The 14,593-nt window shown below is 52.2% G+C and overlaps 1 protein-coding gene across 15 annotated transcripts in view; it reads right to left on the bottom strand.

The window, feature by feature from the left end:
- The window catches only part of Ank1 (ankyrin 1), a 163,785-nt gene that overhangs the window by 44,949 nt on the left and 104,243 nt on the right, over positions 1-14,593 (bottom strand). For all 15 annotated transcript variants that reach the window (XM_060381485.1, XM_060381482.1, XM_060381483.1 and 12 more), the window contains exons 5-16: positions 14,185-14,283; positions 13,606-13,791; positions 12,616-12,714; positions 12,023-12,121; positions 11,642-11,740; positions 8,565-8,762; positions 7,233-7,331; positions 6,720-6,818; positions 6,176-6,274; positions 5,007-5,204; positions 4,007-4,105; positions 3,322-3,420 (exon numbers count right to left, since the gene is read on the bottom strand). In XM_060381485.1, coding sequence (XP_060237468.1) covers positions 3,322-3,420; positions 4,007-4,105; positions 5,007-5,204; positions 6,176-6,274; positions 6,720-6,818; positions 7,233-7,331; positions 8,565-8,762; positions 11,642-11,740; positions 12,023-12,121; positions 12,616-12,714; positions 13,606-13,791; positions 14,185-14,283 — 1,473 coding nt within the window. The remainder of the gene's footprint in view (positions 1-3,321; positions 3,421-4,006; positions 4,106-5,006; positions 5,205-6,175; positions 6,275-6,719; positions 6,819-7,232; positions 7,332-8,564; positions 8,763-11,641; positions 11,741-12,022; positions 12,122-12,615; positions 12,715-13,605; positions 13,792-14,184; positions 14,284-14,593) is intronic.

The following is a 14,593-nucleotide window of genomic DNA, read 5'->3' as shown; positions in this document are numbered from 1 at the left end:
TTTGTCTGTGTAGCCCTGGCTGGAGCTCACTCTATAGACCAGGCTGGCCTCAAACTCATAGATCCACCTTCCTCTGCCTCCCCAGTGCTGGGTTCTACTGTTCTTTTCTCAATAACTTTCTAAAAGGAATCTCTCCTGATACGATTGGGCCCAGAGCTGTTCTCTGGGTCTGCTGGCGGGGACTCAAGGATGTAGCTCTGGTCTACTCCACGTTAGCTGCAAACCAGGACAGCATTCCACCGCCTAGACTTCCTGGTGTATTCTTGGATCGTTAAAAGTAGGGGAAACGTCTGCCTTGTTTATTTCTGAAAAAAAATTTCTGGGTGGATTGAGTGTAATTGTGTACTTGCAAGGAAAGTGCTTTCCAAAGGCAAGGCATGAGAACAGTGCCGCCCTGTATCGCGGCTTTGCATGTACTGTTGAGCAAGACAGGATGGCAAGTGATGGTGAAACCTGTTAACTCTGTCAGCAGTAACAGGCTCTCGGTCTGTAGTTGGTCTACACTGCAGCCCAGGCGGGCCCCAAACTTGAGGCGGGTTGTCCTGCTTCAGACTCTCAAGGGCTGCAAATGCAGGCGTAAACTAGCACTCCCAGCTTCACGCTTTATTTTTTTAGGTAGATTTAGTAGCAAGCCAGTGGTTGGGTTCCCGGGGTGAGTATGCTCCTCTTCCTGTTGCAGACAGGTGACAGGCTGGAGGTGGGTCAGTTGGTCACTGTTAGAAACCATTTCTATAATCTTACTGGAGCCTTCCCCCAGCCGTTTACAGTAAGGAGGGCAGGTATCTATCTGCTTCACTTTCCTAGCTTGTGGCGAAGCTACAATGAGAGGTGACTGGCTTTACCCAATATTGTACAACAAACAGCTGACCCTGTAGGTCCTGTTGGCTTCTTGAACTGTGGGCTCAGGCACTTGAGACCTTTTTCAGTGCAGAATTGCGTCCAGAAAGTCCAGAAAGGGCCCGAGTGTCTGTGTTCCTAACCAGCTCCCCAAGGTGATGCTGAGGTTGCTGGTCCATGAACCGCTTCGGGTAGCCAAGCCCTGAGATATTCCGAGTGAAGCTGTGCCAAGCCAGGGGACTTCCAGGGCAGGACCCATGCCCTCCTGGACCTATGCCCACCCAGCCTCCCCAGCAGACAGTTACCGCGTGCAGCTGTCTCCAGACACACGCTTTACCACATTATGGGCCAGCGTCCCTCCAATTGTCCATGGATGGTTTTTTTTTGCTTGCCACCTCCACTGTCTTACTGAGGGTCCACCAACATTTCTGAATGAGGTGTCACAGGAGCAAGGCTTATGAAAGCCTTTTTTTTTTTTTTTTTTTAATTTATGCCCAAGGCACAGTCAAATTTGCAGTATGTCCCTGGATGTTCCATCAGGAGTCCCAGATCACTTGGGCTGCTTTGGGTATCAAACACACTGGCATGAACAAACCCTGGTTGGTCAGGGGCAAGCTTGCCCTGGAGGCAGCTAAATCTTCCAGGTCATCTTAGGTTAAAATGGAAGGTATGAGTCACTGACCATCTCGGAGCATAGACCAACCTACCAGAGTGTCCCCCAAACCCCGGACTAAAGGAGTGATGACCTTTTGTGGGTGACAAGGAGAAATGGCAGCTACGTTGGAGAGCTAGGGAGAGGTCAGACAGGGATCCATGCCAGTAAAAGGCTCCTTTCCCCCAAGGAAATAAGCACAGAGAGGGAGAGCGCACGGGAGGGAGCCTGTCAGCATCAGACCGAGAAGGGGAGAGTTTGGTTTGGGTGCAAAGGGATTTGCTGTGAAATTCTACAAAATTGCCAGACTACTTTGGAAACTATTTTTTGCCATGGAAACAAACCCCATCTGTGCAGGCTTTGAGTTGCCTTTCGCTCTCTTTAAATATCATGAACCTGGCTCCAGCTCCTTTTATATAAGTGGGAATGAGGAGGAGGAGGAGGAGGAGGAGGGGAGTCCGGCTTTTTATTTTTAGAAGCAGGAGTAAGTCAACATCTTAGCCGGCTGTGCGCTGCCTCTGCACACGGTGACGTAGGGCCCTAGGGCTCACTACCACAGGAGGCAGGAGTAGGGGCGAAGCCCGAGGAGACAAGGGCTTCCTGAGACACGCTGTGCCGGCAGGAGACAGATGCTGTGAGCTTCGGTGAGCATTCTACTGAGCAGGGAAAACAAACAGAGGCCACACACTGGGGTCCTCCCCACTGGCGAGCCTGGCAGGTGTCCGTTGAAGTGCACAGCGTCCCCCTGAGTGGCTCCCTCCTCGGTGGGCAGCACAGAGACCCCTGCTGCTGTGACGGAGCTCTGTCATAAATCTCTCTCAGGCTGCTCTGTCACAAGGCGGGGTGTCGCTTCTAGGCTGGCCATGACTGTCTTTTCCTGGCCACTAGTCTCACAGCATCCTACTGCCTCTCACAGATATAAACCCCACTTTGCCCTGGGGGTAGTCCTCTGTCCTCTGGCTTTTTTTTTTTTTTTACCCCCTTCCCTAGTACCTTGAGGGTCACGGAGTCCTACACTTGCAGCACATTTCAGAAGCCAGATGTGCAATCAACTCGGAATATGCAGGCGGCAAAGCCCCCACCACAATGTCTGTATTCAAAAATAGAATGCACAAGGGCGACCCTCACATTCAGGCAAGATTCTTTGCTTCGGGGTCCGGAAAGCTCGTGGGAACCTGGGTAGCCTTCCAGGTGTGGCCACCACACTCAGCACCAGGACCACTTGGAAAGCATGGACAAATGAGACATCTCAGTGGGCCACAGCCTCGCTGAGTGAGATCTCTGAGAGCAGGGCTTGGGGCTGAAGGCTGTCAGGAATAGACCTTTGGCCATCACTGCTTACATGATACAGCTGACATGTGCCTGCTGGGGTACTTGACATGTGCGGTGTGGATTGTCCTTTGTGAAGGACCTTCTGACAGAAAAGCATCGCCCGCTTCCCGCTGACAGTGAGCCCTCAGAGAGCAGCAGTGGTCCTGCGGGGGTACCTGTGAAGGTGTGTTGCCCTGTCTGTGTTTCCAGAGTCAAACACAAAACCTCTGAATTTGCTTACGACCAGCGGTTCTCAGCTGGGTTGGGACCCCTTAGCGGGCCGCCCGACTCTTTCACAGGGGTCGCATGGCAGATATCCTGCACATCAGACAGTTACATTACAGTAGCAAAATTACAGTTATAAAGGAGCAATGAAAGTGAATTTATGGTTGGGGGTCACTACAGCATGAAGAACAATACTATAATGAAGAACACTATATGCGCAGCGTGTAGTAAGGGGTCACAGCATTAGGGTAGCCGCGAACCGCTGCTTTAGACGGAAGCTAGTGCAGAGGCCTTACCCAGGCAGGGCTGTGCGGGGAGCCACCTCGGGGAAGGAGAAGCTTGACGATGTCCAAGTTGCTGTGATGGACGGCCACATGCAGAGGAGTCAAGCCGTTCTGCAGGGTGACGCAGCAGAGGGAGAGAAGCAAAGAAGAGAGCTCACCTCTGTGAGGAACCGTTTTAGACAACCAGGATCCACTCCTCAACCCAGGGCACTTCTTTCACAGGTAAGTACCCACCCAAAACTGGGCCAGGGGGTATGGTTCAATGGTAAAGCACTTGGCCAGCATGTGCAAGCCCCGGGCTTCATTTCATCACAGTGAGAGTGAGAATGGATCTCTCTTATTCAAGGCTAGGGATATAGCTCAATAGTTCAGAGTTTACCCAGCATACGCCCTAGTGTATCATCAGTTCTGTGGGGAAGAAAATCTGCCTGCAGCCAGCCTTGAAGGGGAGCTACTGAAGGACAGTGCCAACAGGATGTAGGACCATTCCTTCATCCCTGTGGGGGATGTGGGCCACGGAATCGTCACCCCTTTTCAAAGAAGGTTCCAGGTCCTCCTAACAGACCAGGCCTTTGTCAGAATTGCGTTTTCTAAGACCATTCTCAATGGAAGGCTGCCCATGCAAGTGATTCCCAGTAGGGAATTCTGTTCCCTCTCACCTCCTCTAGCCCAAGAGGAGAGGAAAGTTCAAACTCACCTTTCCGGCCGCGTTGGGATGTGCGTCGCGTTCTAGCAGCAGCTCAGCCACCCGCACCTTCCCGTACTTTGCAGCTACGTGGAGAGGGGTAAATCCTTTCTGAGGAGAAACGCAGGCCATTAGGACCATGGGTGCCAGTGCCGCTGACCCAGTGGATGGCATGGTTAGGGCTCTTTCTACCTTCACCAGCATGGGAATGCCAACGGGACAGAGAGACCTGAGAATTTTGATCCCTGCAAGAGGCTACACGCCTCCCCAGTACCACCTCGTCTACTCAAATATGGAAAACAAAAGAAAGCTGTCTCCAACATTGTCAAATGGTTGTTGACTCAAAAAAGACAGGAGCTGTGACTTTTGTCTGTTTTGTTATTATTCCTTTGGAGACAGTCTTAATATGTGGCCCAGGCTGGCCTTGAGCTCCAGATGCCCTTGCCTCATGCTCTGAAGCATTGGGACCACAGGCATTTGCCAGTGTACCCATCAGAATCACACCTGGTTAGCCAGTCAGTTATGTTTTGCAGCTCTGGAGAGTGAACCTGGGCCTTGCACCTGCCAGGCAAGCACTCCTCTACCAAGCAACTTCTTAGCCCTTGAGCCCTTTTAGCCTGGATATCAGGAATCTGTCTGATTGGACTACAGCAAATTCCTAGCAACTTAATTGCTCCTGGAGAAGCAAAAAGCCTGGGTGGGAGCAGAGCCTGACCGCGCCCTTTCCGGGGAAGGAGATGACACAACGGGGTCCCACGACCACCGAGAAGGTAAGGTGGGAATCCCCTCAGAGCCCCAGGCCCCGCCTATTGCTTCCTCAAACACTACATAGGGTTTGTTTCTGGTTCTGTGTTTCCAGATCCAGTCTTGCTATGCCGTCCAGCTTGGCCTTGAGCTCCCGGGCTCAAGTGATCCTCCCGTCCCAGCTTTTCAGGTGCTGCGATCACAGGCAGGCCACCAGACCCTGCGGGCCTATCGCTTTCTGGGAACCGGGGCAGTGGCGGGGCTGTACCTTGGTCATGCAAGCTTGGGATGCTTCCTTCTCCAGCAGGGCCAGGGCTGTGTCCACGTGGCCCTCGCGGGCTGCGGTGTGCAGGGGCGTGTGGCCAGCAGTGGTAGCTAGGTTGGGGCTGGCACCGTTCTCCAGCAGGAGCTTCGCCATGCTTGTGTGGCCGATGCGAGCGGCACAGTGAAGCGGCGTCTGGTCGTCCTGAACCCCCGGGGGTGAAAGCACAGAACTGGAAATGTTAACCTTCCCGAGTCCACCTCTGTATTTCTCTCAGTGCAAGTGACTGGGGGATGAATAAAAATGCTGGGATTTCTTCCGGTCTCTGAGTTATAGAAGCTAACCTGCTCTACTTCATTCAGTCCTTACAGGTCACCGGCTTCCTGGCTATTGCTACTTAATTGCCCAAAGATGCGGCTTCCCCAATTGTAAGTGGCAATTGCAACAATGTTTCACAGGGCTAGGTTTCACATCAAGCGGTGATGGACCCAAAGGGGTCACAATGTCCCCCGCAGAAAAGATACTCAGGAAACTGACTGCTATTCCAGCAAGCCCTGTCTCCCCGGCTTATGTTTGAACTCTCCTTTGGTGTTCTCTAGGCTAGGGGTCATGCGGCTCCAAATCACCAAATGGAGGAAAGACAGCCAATTATCCTGCTCTTCTCCAACTGCCAACTACAGCTCATGGTCCAGGGCCTCTATGGATGAGCCATCTGTTACTGGCTCAGAGTAGCTCACAGGTGCCTGCCACTGGCAGAGGCCTGGTTTTTGCCACATGGCCTGTCAACTTGAAAACTTGGTAGCCGATCTTGTGGTTTATTTGCCATAAAGTATGCAACAGGGGATTCTCCCACTTTTAGATCAGGAGATCCTGGCTGATTTTTGCTGATGACACCATCTTGCCAACTTCCTTTTTCCAGTCACACTTGCTGGCCCAGCAAATGCTGCAGGCCAGCTCTGCTCCCTCGTCATTTGTTGCTCTATGGAAACACCATTCTCATACAAAACTATGTCTGACCCTCGTGAACACCAACAGAGCAGAAGCTGAGCTTTCACTTGATCTAAGCGGGAGTGGCCATGACTTCGAGCCCCTGACCCCTGATGAGAATGGCTTTCCTTCATCAGGCTGGAGTGACCTGTGTCCAGGCCCCTCCCTTTCCTGCCTCCAGAACTCACCTTGGCCTTGGCATTAACTTTGGCTTTGCTCTGGAGCAGATATTTGGCCACTTCTGTATGCCCTGCCCGGGCTGCCATGTGCAATGGGGTTTCTACCTTCTGCAAAATAACAATTATAGAACTGTTATCACATGCTGGGCTTGCAAAAGGATACACGCTGAACTCAGATTGCCCCCTGGGCCAAGGAGGATTTTGTCCAAGATCTGGAGCTGCCCAGTGAGTCTCTGTCTCTCTTCTCCTCTCTCGGTATTCTAGGTATATGTGAAAGTAAACCTCAGAGCTAATGAATATTCAAATGTGTGAATGCATTTCCAGATTGTACTTATAGAAGCTCCAAAATAAAAGTCCAAAGATGTACAGACGTGTGACAAATTTAACTGGGGGAGCATCCATAGAGAGGAATGTTCTCCCCACGTGGTCCTGACATCTTTGCTATCCTGAGAATCCCATTTCCGTGGGTGGAGAAAAGCAGGGACCCCCTTCCACAGATCCCCTCAGAGCTGTAGACTAGAGCCAAGAGCCCTCACTGTCCTCCAGAACTTACCACATTGGAGACATTGGGGGATGCTCCCCGTTGCAGTAAGTTCTTCACAATGGGAAGGTGACCCATGAAGGCAGCCACATGGAGAGGGGTCAGGCCAGACTAGAAGAGACAGAGCGGGGTCTGCTGAGTGGGAGCCCTCCCCACTGAGAAGAGCAAGCCATAACGGCGTATGCCCTTCGGTTGCTGTGGAGCTCCAGGAATGGCTACCTGAGGAAATGGACTTGAACCAGGCGGGCCTGTTCTTAGGAAAATGGCCACAGGGGCAGAAGCACTGGCAGATCAGTGCTACCACTTTACAACCCACACAATGGTTTCCTATCCTAAAAAGTCCTCTTGCCTGTGAGTCATCTTGATCCAGCCCTTATGGGAAATGCTGCTATACTCCTGCACACGCCACATTCATGGACACATATGGCCACACATAGCCATGAAGAATCACCACCTATGGCCATGGTGTGTGTGTGTATGTGGGGGGGGGTCCCCTGGGTAAAGCACACCTACGCTCTCTCCTACCTCCGTGACTGCGTCGATGGAGGCTCCCGTCTTCAGCAGCAGCTCCATGACACGGATGTGGTTCTTCTTACAGGCAATGTGCAAGGGGGTAAAACCATTCTGCGGGCCACACAAAGTGTACAGGTCAGGAACTCAAACAGTTGCCAAAGAACTGCCTTTTGGCTTAGAGCGAGCCCCTTCCCAGCCTACCAGCAAGCCGCCCATGACCAAGAGATAGACTATGTCAGTTCAGGCACAGACAACAGACAGGTGTGCCTGCCCTCTGTTTACAAGCGACCGTATTTCTGAACATGATGTTTGGAAACATTTTTTTAAGTCAACCATATTTCTGAATACACTAAAAGAGTAATTTTTGGAGGCAAATCGGTTCCTTTGTATTGGACACTGAGTGAAAAGGCTTCCGATCTACAGCAGGTCACGCTGGCACGTCCCTCCACAGGGACAGGGCTTACTGTGCCCGTCTGCCTCTCCTGCACTTTATAGGGCAGTGGTCTCAAACAAGGCCGGGATTTTGGGGTGGGGGAGGAGATGGAGGTAGAGCTGTAGCCATGTCTTTGCTGCCACAGGTAGGGAAGCAGGGCTACTAGAATTTAGTGGGTAGAGACCAGAGACGGTGCAAAACATTCTACAGACAGACAGGACAGCACACTCCAGCCTAGTGCCAACAGCCCCAAACCCAGGAAGCTTCAGTGGCCCCAGAGTCTGGTGTCTGCTCAGTGCAAGCAGGTGTGAAGTCATGACTGCTCTGTCTTTTGCCTCTGGAGGGTACTTGCCACTTCAGTTCTCCTCTGTGGATGGACAAGTGTGAGACAAAGGTCCTGGACGTGTTCTGTGGACTATGAACCACCTGGTGGCCTCTGGCCTGGGGAGGAGAGTGAGGAGCAGAGCCATGGGAAAACTCTGGCTCAGGTCTGAACTCGTCACCTCTCAGGGCTGGGACCACATCCCCTCTAACAGGAGAGGTGCTTAGCTCAAGCCAGCACGTCCTCACCCCAAAGCAGGTCGAAGGCCAGGCCTGCTTCTGAGGTGCTACTGTCTGTCAGCTCTTAGTCTGACAGGGGCCCCTGAACACACATGCCTGCCGTACACACCACTTCCAGAGTCAGCTCTCCTGGGAACAAACCCACAGTGGACCTCAGCCTCTTGGTGAAGCTACTGTCGCAAGTGCAGAAGGCCACAACCCGCTGGATATGGATTGCAGTATAAAAATTCACATGCCCGATGTGCGCCTGCTGTGGTTTGTCCCTAGCAGCCCCCATGCAGCGCTGGCTTCCTGCTTCCCCTGCCCCAGCACCATCTCTCCCACAGTAGCCAGGGCTCTGGAGTTCTCACCAGGGCTCTGGAGTTCGGCTTGGCCCCTTTATCCAAGAGAACCTTAGCCACCCTATGGTGGCCACAGTGGGCCGCCACGTGGAGAGGAGTCAGGTGGTCCAGGGTGATGTCATCTATCTCCGCATTGTATTGCAATAGAAGTCGGACACAGTCGAGATGGTCTCCCTGAGCCGCCATGTGAATTGGGGACAAGCCGTTCTGGAGGAAGAGGAATAAAGCAATGACAAAGCTTCCGGGGACAGAGCATCGAATTCAGGATGGTGAGGGCAATGCCATGTCCTCCTCCTTGTCTACATGGCTCTTCGGTGTGGAGCCCAGATGAGCTTGGCTCTGAAGAAAATGTTCTCTTCCCACCTCACTGAATCCTCAAGCCCTCCCAAACAGCCTCCCACCAGCCATGAAGACTTCCCTGAGCACCCTGACCGCCATGGAGTTCACTGGGCTTTGCTGGTCTATACCATCCACTCAGTCTGACCTTATTTTCTCCTTTGCCAAATCATCTAATTTTTAGTTGCCACCTTTTCTGTTTTTAAGATTATTTATTTATATTTATTATGTAACAATGTTCTGTCATGTGCATGTGTGCCTGCAGGCCAGAAGAGGGCACCAGATCTCATTATAAATGGCTGTGAGCCATCGTGTGGTTGCTGGGAACTGAACTCAGGTCCTCTGGAAGAGCAGCCAGTGCTCCTAACCCCTGAGCCATCTCTCCAGCCCCCGTCAGTTGCCATCTTGGGAGTGTCTTTTCTCCTAAGTCACAAGCACCTAACATGAGAGAGTTTAAAGTTATAGACAAGATAGTAGAGAAAAAGCAGATGTAACTGTTGAAGAAATTAACACTAATTTAAAAAGCCCTTCTTTGAAAGACTCTACTGATCAGGGTGCCAAAGCAGATGCTGAGACTCATAGCCAAACTTTGGGCAGAATTCAGGGAATCTTAGGGAAGAAAGGAGAGATAGAAAGACCTGGACAGGCCAGGAGCTCCATAAGGAGAACAACAGAACCAACAAATCTGGGCCTGGGGGTTGGGGGGGTTCTTGCAGAGACTGATACTCCAACCAAGGACCATGCATGGAGAGGACCTAGAAGCCCTGCTCAGATGTGTAGCCCATGGATAGCTCAGTTTCCTTGTGGGTTCCCTAATAAGGGGAGCAGGGCCTTTCTTTGACATGAACTCAGTGGCCGGCTCTTTGATCACCTCCTCCTGGGGCAGGGAGAGGGAACAACAGCCTTGCCAGGCCACAGAGGAAGACAGTGCAGACAGTCCTGATGAGACCTGATAGACTAGGGTCAGATAGAAGGGGAGGAGAACCTCCCCTATCAGTGGACTAGGGGAAGGGCATAGGGGGAGAAGAGGAAGGAAGGGAGGGAGGGGGCTACAGCTGGGATACAAAGTGAATAAATTGTAATAAATAATAATAATAAAGGCTAAAATAAAAAAATTAAAAAGCCCTTCTCGCTCAGTTCTAAGATAATAGAAAGACACCGACAACTCCATCTTTGGAAAGGCAAATTCATTTGAAAGAAGAGAGTCTGGACATAGGATGCCACTGAGCAGGGGTTCCCTGCTCACGGCTTTCAAAGGATCAACCCAGAAGGCACAATAAGTAGCCAGTGCAACTGTGCTCCAAGGTCCTAGGCTCTTACCCAGGCTGGCAGCAGGGCCTGGCAGTGTTGTCCAGTGTTAATTTTATAGACATAATAGATACAAGACTGAGGGGGCTTTGGGGTCTTGTGCCACTTTGGGGTCTGGAGACCGCTTAGGCCAAACATCGTGAGGCAGGCTCAGGCCCTCGGCAAGGAGGCCCCAAGAAACCATTGCATGAAATTGTAAAGATGAGGTGTTAGTGGGAATGCAGGCGTCCTCTGAGGAAAGTTGCAGGCAATGAGCCTCAAGAGAGAGACTGTGTGTGCTGTACGGAGGGGAGCTGGAGGAGCAAGGACATGAAATCTCAATGTGGGCCCAGATGTTGGACACAGAGCTGTAGGATTTGCTGTCTGCCCTGCTGGGGTCTGGTCTGGCTTTAGTCTGACCTTTCCTTGCTTCTGGAAGGGAACGTTTACTCTGTGCCATGGTGTAGTGGAAGTGTGTATGCTGTCATGTCTGTTCAGGGATCGCAGTTAAGAGACCGTCTTGAGTCTCAGAAGAGAGCTGGGCCTTTACACTCTTTTTAAAAAATGTTTTAGGAGCTGAAGAGGTGGCTTAGTGGTTAAGAGCATTTTGATACCCAAGACCCACATGGTGGCTCACAACCGTTGGTAATTCTAGTCCCAGGGGCCATGACCGCCTCTTCTGACCTCTGTGAGCACCAGACATGTACCAGGTGCACAGACATACATGTAGGGAAAACATACATACGCTTAAATAAAATAACAATTATTGAAAAAGGAAAGAAATTAAATCATGTGAGGGCACATGCATGTGAGGTATAGAAAGTCGTGCTAGAAGAACAAAAAGCTCTCCTAACTACTGAGCCATCTCTCCAGCCTAGGCCTCTGCATTCTGTATGGTGTTGGGACTATTAAAGACTGTGAGGATATCCAGAGATATCATTCACATCATGAGATGGAAATGAGACTTTGGGAGTGAAGACTTCCGTTAGCACCACCGACAGTGATGTGCTCGGGTGTCAAGCTGATGGAGGGTGGAGCTGTGATGACTAATCTCCATTACTGTTAACCCGTCTGGATTTGGAATCTTTACGAAGACAGACAGGTGTGTTTATGGGGGTGTTCTTCCAAAGAGGTTTAAATAAGAAGGGGAGACCCGCCCTGGAGGTGAGTGACGCCATCCCTTGGACTGGGACCCCAGATGGAATCAAAAGGAAAAAGCCACCTGAGCACCAGAATTGTCTCTCTCTTTTTCCTGACCAAAGCTGTGACAATGTGACCTTCTACTTCTGTTGCCACGACTTTATCACCAGGAAGGACCGTGCTCCCTAAAACTGTGAGCCACAGTGAACCCTCCTTTCCTTAAGTCTCACACGTATAAGCTATTTTGTCACAGCCAAGAGAAAAAAAGTCCAGCCCACTTGGGTGTGTCCTGCAAGATGGCGTACCCAGGAAGGAGCACACACCTTGGTTTTGGCTTGGATGGGCGCCCCGTGGTCCAGCAGGATCTCTGAGATTCTCACGTGTCCATTCCGAGCTGCACAGTGGAGCGGTGTCAGTTCATCCTTCATGAGACCGTGAAAGACAGAAAGCCCAAAAGGCAGCCGTCAGTGGCTGTGTGGCACAAGTCTGTCTGCAGTATCATTCCCAGGTTTGGAAATTCTGATACTGCCTTCGGGCCAGCTTGGCTTTGGCTCAGTTTTGACTGTCTCTTGCTGCACCCAGCTGCTACTGCAGACCACCCAGTGAGGCAGGTGGCACTTCGCTCTCTGAAAGCCCGTCACCCCAGGGAGACTCGAGGGCAGAGCTCACCCCCTGTGCTGTCCCCGAAGGCTGCCGGCACCTACCTTGGTCCTTGTTTCTATCTGAGCCCCTCGGTCCAGCAGGAGCCTCACCATGATCACGTTCCCCCTGCGGGAGGCGATGTGCAGAGGCGTGATGCCGTTCTGCAGAAAGAAACAGGGGCAGTCAGAACTCAGTGCTTCTGGGGAAGGTAGCAGCATGCAAACCAGTGACTCCGCAGCCCCTGCCCCCAACCCCGTGACTGCTGCAGAACAGGCAACCCCTTTAGCTCTGGAAGCACATCTCATCTAAGGGAGGGTCAGGACCTGTGAGGACCCGATGGTACTGTGTGGTTAATCAAACCAAGATGACCAAGTCCACATCCCCCGGTCATCTGCAATCATCCCCTGCCTCCTGTGTTCGCCCGGAGAGCAGGTGTACATGGAGTTCTGCATTTTCTCCAGACAAGAGCTGAGAGACAAAGTGATGGCCTAGCAGGACGTCTGATAGACACTGGGGCTCTGGCCCGCTAGGCATCTCTGGCCTCCAAGGTGCCGGACAGAGTACCGGCATGCATGCATGTGTGAGAGAGGCAGGGGCACCCCGACTCTAGACAGCCTAGACTCTGGACAGTGTGCAGACCGTCGGAGGACGTTACCTGAGGTGTGAAGTTGACGCTGGCCCCCCGGTTGAGGAGCAGCTGGGCCACGTTGAGGTTCTCGTAGTGAGCTGCGATGTGGAGGGGCGTGAATCCCGTCTGTCAAAACAGAGGGGTGGGGGGAACCACTTGTGACCTAGCAGCACCTCTGTCCCAGAACCAGCGTGGGGACACAGGGCCCGACACACAAAGCAGGCTTTGGCCAGTGTAAAAAATCCGTGGAAGGCGTGGTGAGATGCTCTCCAGGCAAGCTGTGCTCAAAGGTTTAGGGCTGCCTCAGAGTGGTTTCCAGTCTTTGCCTTGTGACCAAGCCAAACTATCAACTGAGATCACCTCTTGTGAAGAGATTTCAGTCATCAGCGAAAAGGGTTGTGGAGCCCGAGACAGCTAGCCCCTTAACAGGGTCTGGGACTCAGCTGGCTGCCCAGAGGGTCCACTGCTTTCTCCCTGCTCCACATCCTTGGACACATCCAAACAAACCCCAGGGACAGGGATGTGGTCGAATAGATGGACAGAGGAGGCAGTATGAGCAAGACAAGCAATCTAGCTGACCGAGGGACAGCCAGAGGCCTAACTGAATGAACAAACGGCCTTCGGTTAGTGACACTTAAAACATCAGAGAGCAGGGCACAGCCCCACACATCTTCAGGAACCCCACTTTCTACCTCTTGCTCTTCCACAGCTGGGCATGATGACCACCTCATCCAGCGAGGGCAGCAGAGAAGGAAGAGGGTGGCAATCCAGAGCCCCCGCTGAGGTGCAGTTTTATTCTGGATGGAGGCCCACCCTGCCTTCCTGGGTGCTGCTTCTGGATGCCCCAAGTAGCCAGAACCATCCCAGCAAGGTCTCGGCACTCTCAGGGGACTTAAGGGTACCCACAGAGCCCCAGGCACGAAGGCACAGCTGGGCTCTGAAGCTGCCTCTAGCCCACAGTCCATCGGCGCTCCACCCCCGCCTGCTTCCCCTGGTGTGCACCCTGGCTTCCCTCACCTTGGAAAGCACATCCGGGTTGGGGTCGTTCTGCAGCAGGACTGCAGCTGTCCGAGTGTCATCATTCCGGGCTGCGATGTGCAGGGCGGGGAGGCGCACTTTTCCTTTCGTCCCGTAGTTGATGAGGTGAGCCACCACGTTCTCGTGACCCTGCTGTAGAGCCACAGCCAGCGGAGTGAAGCCATCCTGGTCAGCGCAGAACAAAGGTGGGAGTTTAAGACTCTTTGTATCCTCTACGCTCAGCTCAAGCACCACCTCCTCCCTGAAGCCTTCCTTGCCTCATTTGCTTGCTCTGTGCTCCCACCGTGACTGCATTTGTCCCTCTTCTTGAGCTTAGTTTTCCTACTGTATGCGTGCAGTCTGCCTGTGTGCCATGAGGGTCCGGCTGATCATGTCATGTTTGCAGTCTGCCTGTGTGCTATGAAGGTGTCTGACTGTGTGTACCAGGTGTTTGTTGTCTGACTATGTGCTAAGGAGGTCTGAATGTACGTCATCTGTTTGTAGTCTGACTGTGTGCCATCATCTACTTCAGGTACCCAAGGTACTTCCAGCACAGGGCACATTTCCCAAGGGGCTTACTTCTGTGGCCACGTTCTGATTGGCTCCATTCTCCAACAGAAACTTCACCACCTCCAAGTGATTCTCCTGGGCAGCCATGTACAGGGGAGTAAAGCCTTTCTGCAAACCCAAAGAAGAAGCCATTAAAACAGCGGAAGAGACAAGAAGACAGGTGCAAGCCAGGCATGGACAGGCCTGGCTCTCTCTTCATTCCCTCATTTTGCCTCTGGAAAATTATTACCTAAGGCCAAGATAAGATGACTCCTTCCGAGTATTACCTTCTGAGTGAGCCCCTAGCTCACACGGTCTCTTCTACTTAAAAAGTTATTTTGTTGTTAATTATGTGTACATGTGTATCTGTGATGTGGGGTGTGTGTGTGTGTGTGTGTGTGTGTGTGTGTGTGAAGTACAAAGCAGCCAATGCGTCTTC

This window comes from Meriones unguiculatus, chromosome 4, assembly GCF_030254825.1.
Source record: "Meriones unguiculatus strain TT.TT164.6M chromosome 4, Bangor_MerUng_6.1, whole genome shotgun sequence".
NCBI classification, from domain to species: Eukaryota; Metazoa; Chordata; class Mammalia; order Rodentia; family Muridae; genus Meriones; species Meriones unguiculatus.
The sequence above is the reverse complement of the archived record's forward strand: the minus strand, read 5'-3'. Positions and strand labels throughout refer to the sequence as shown.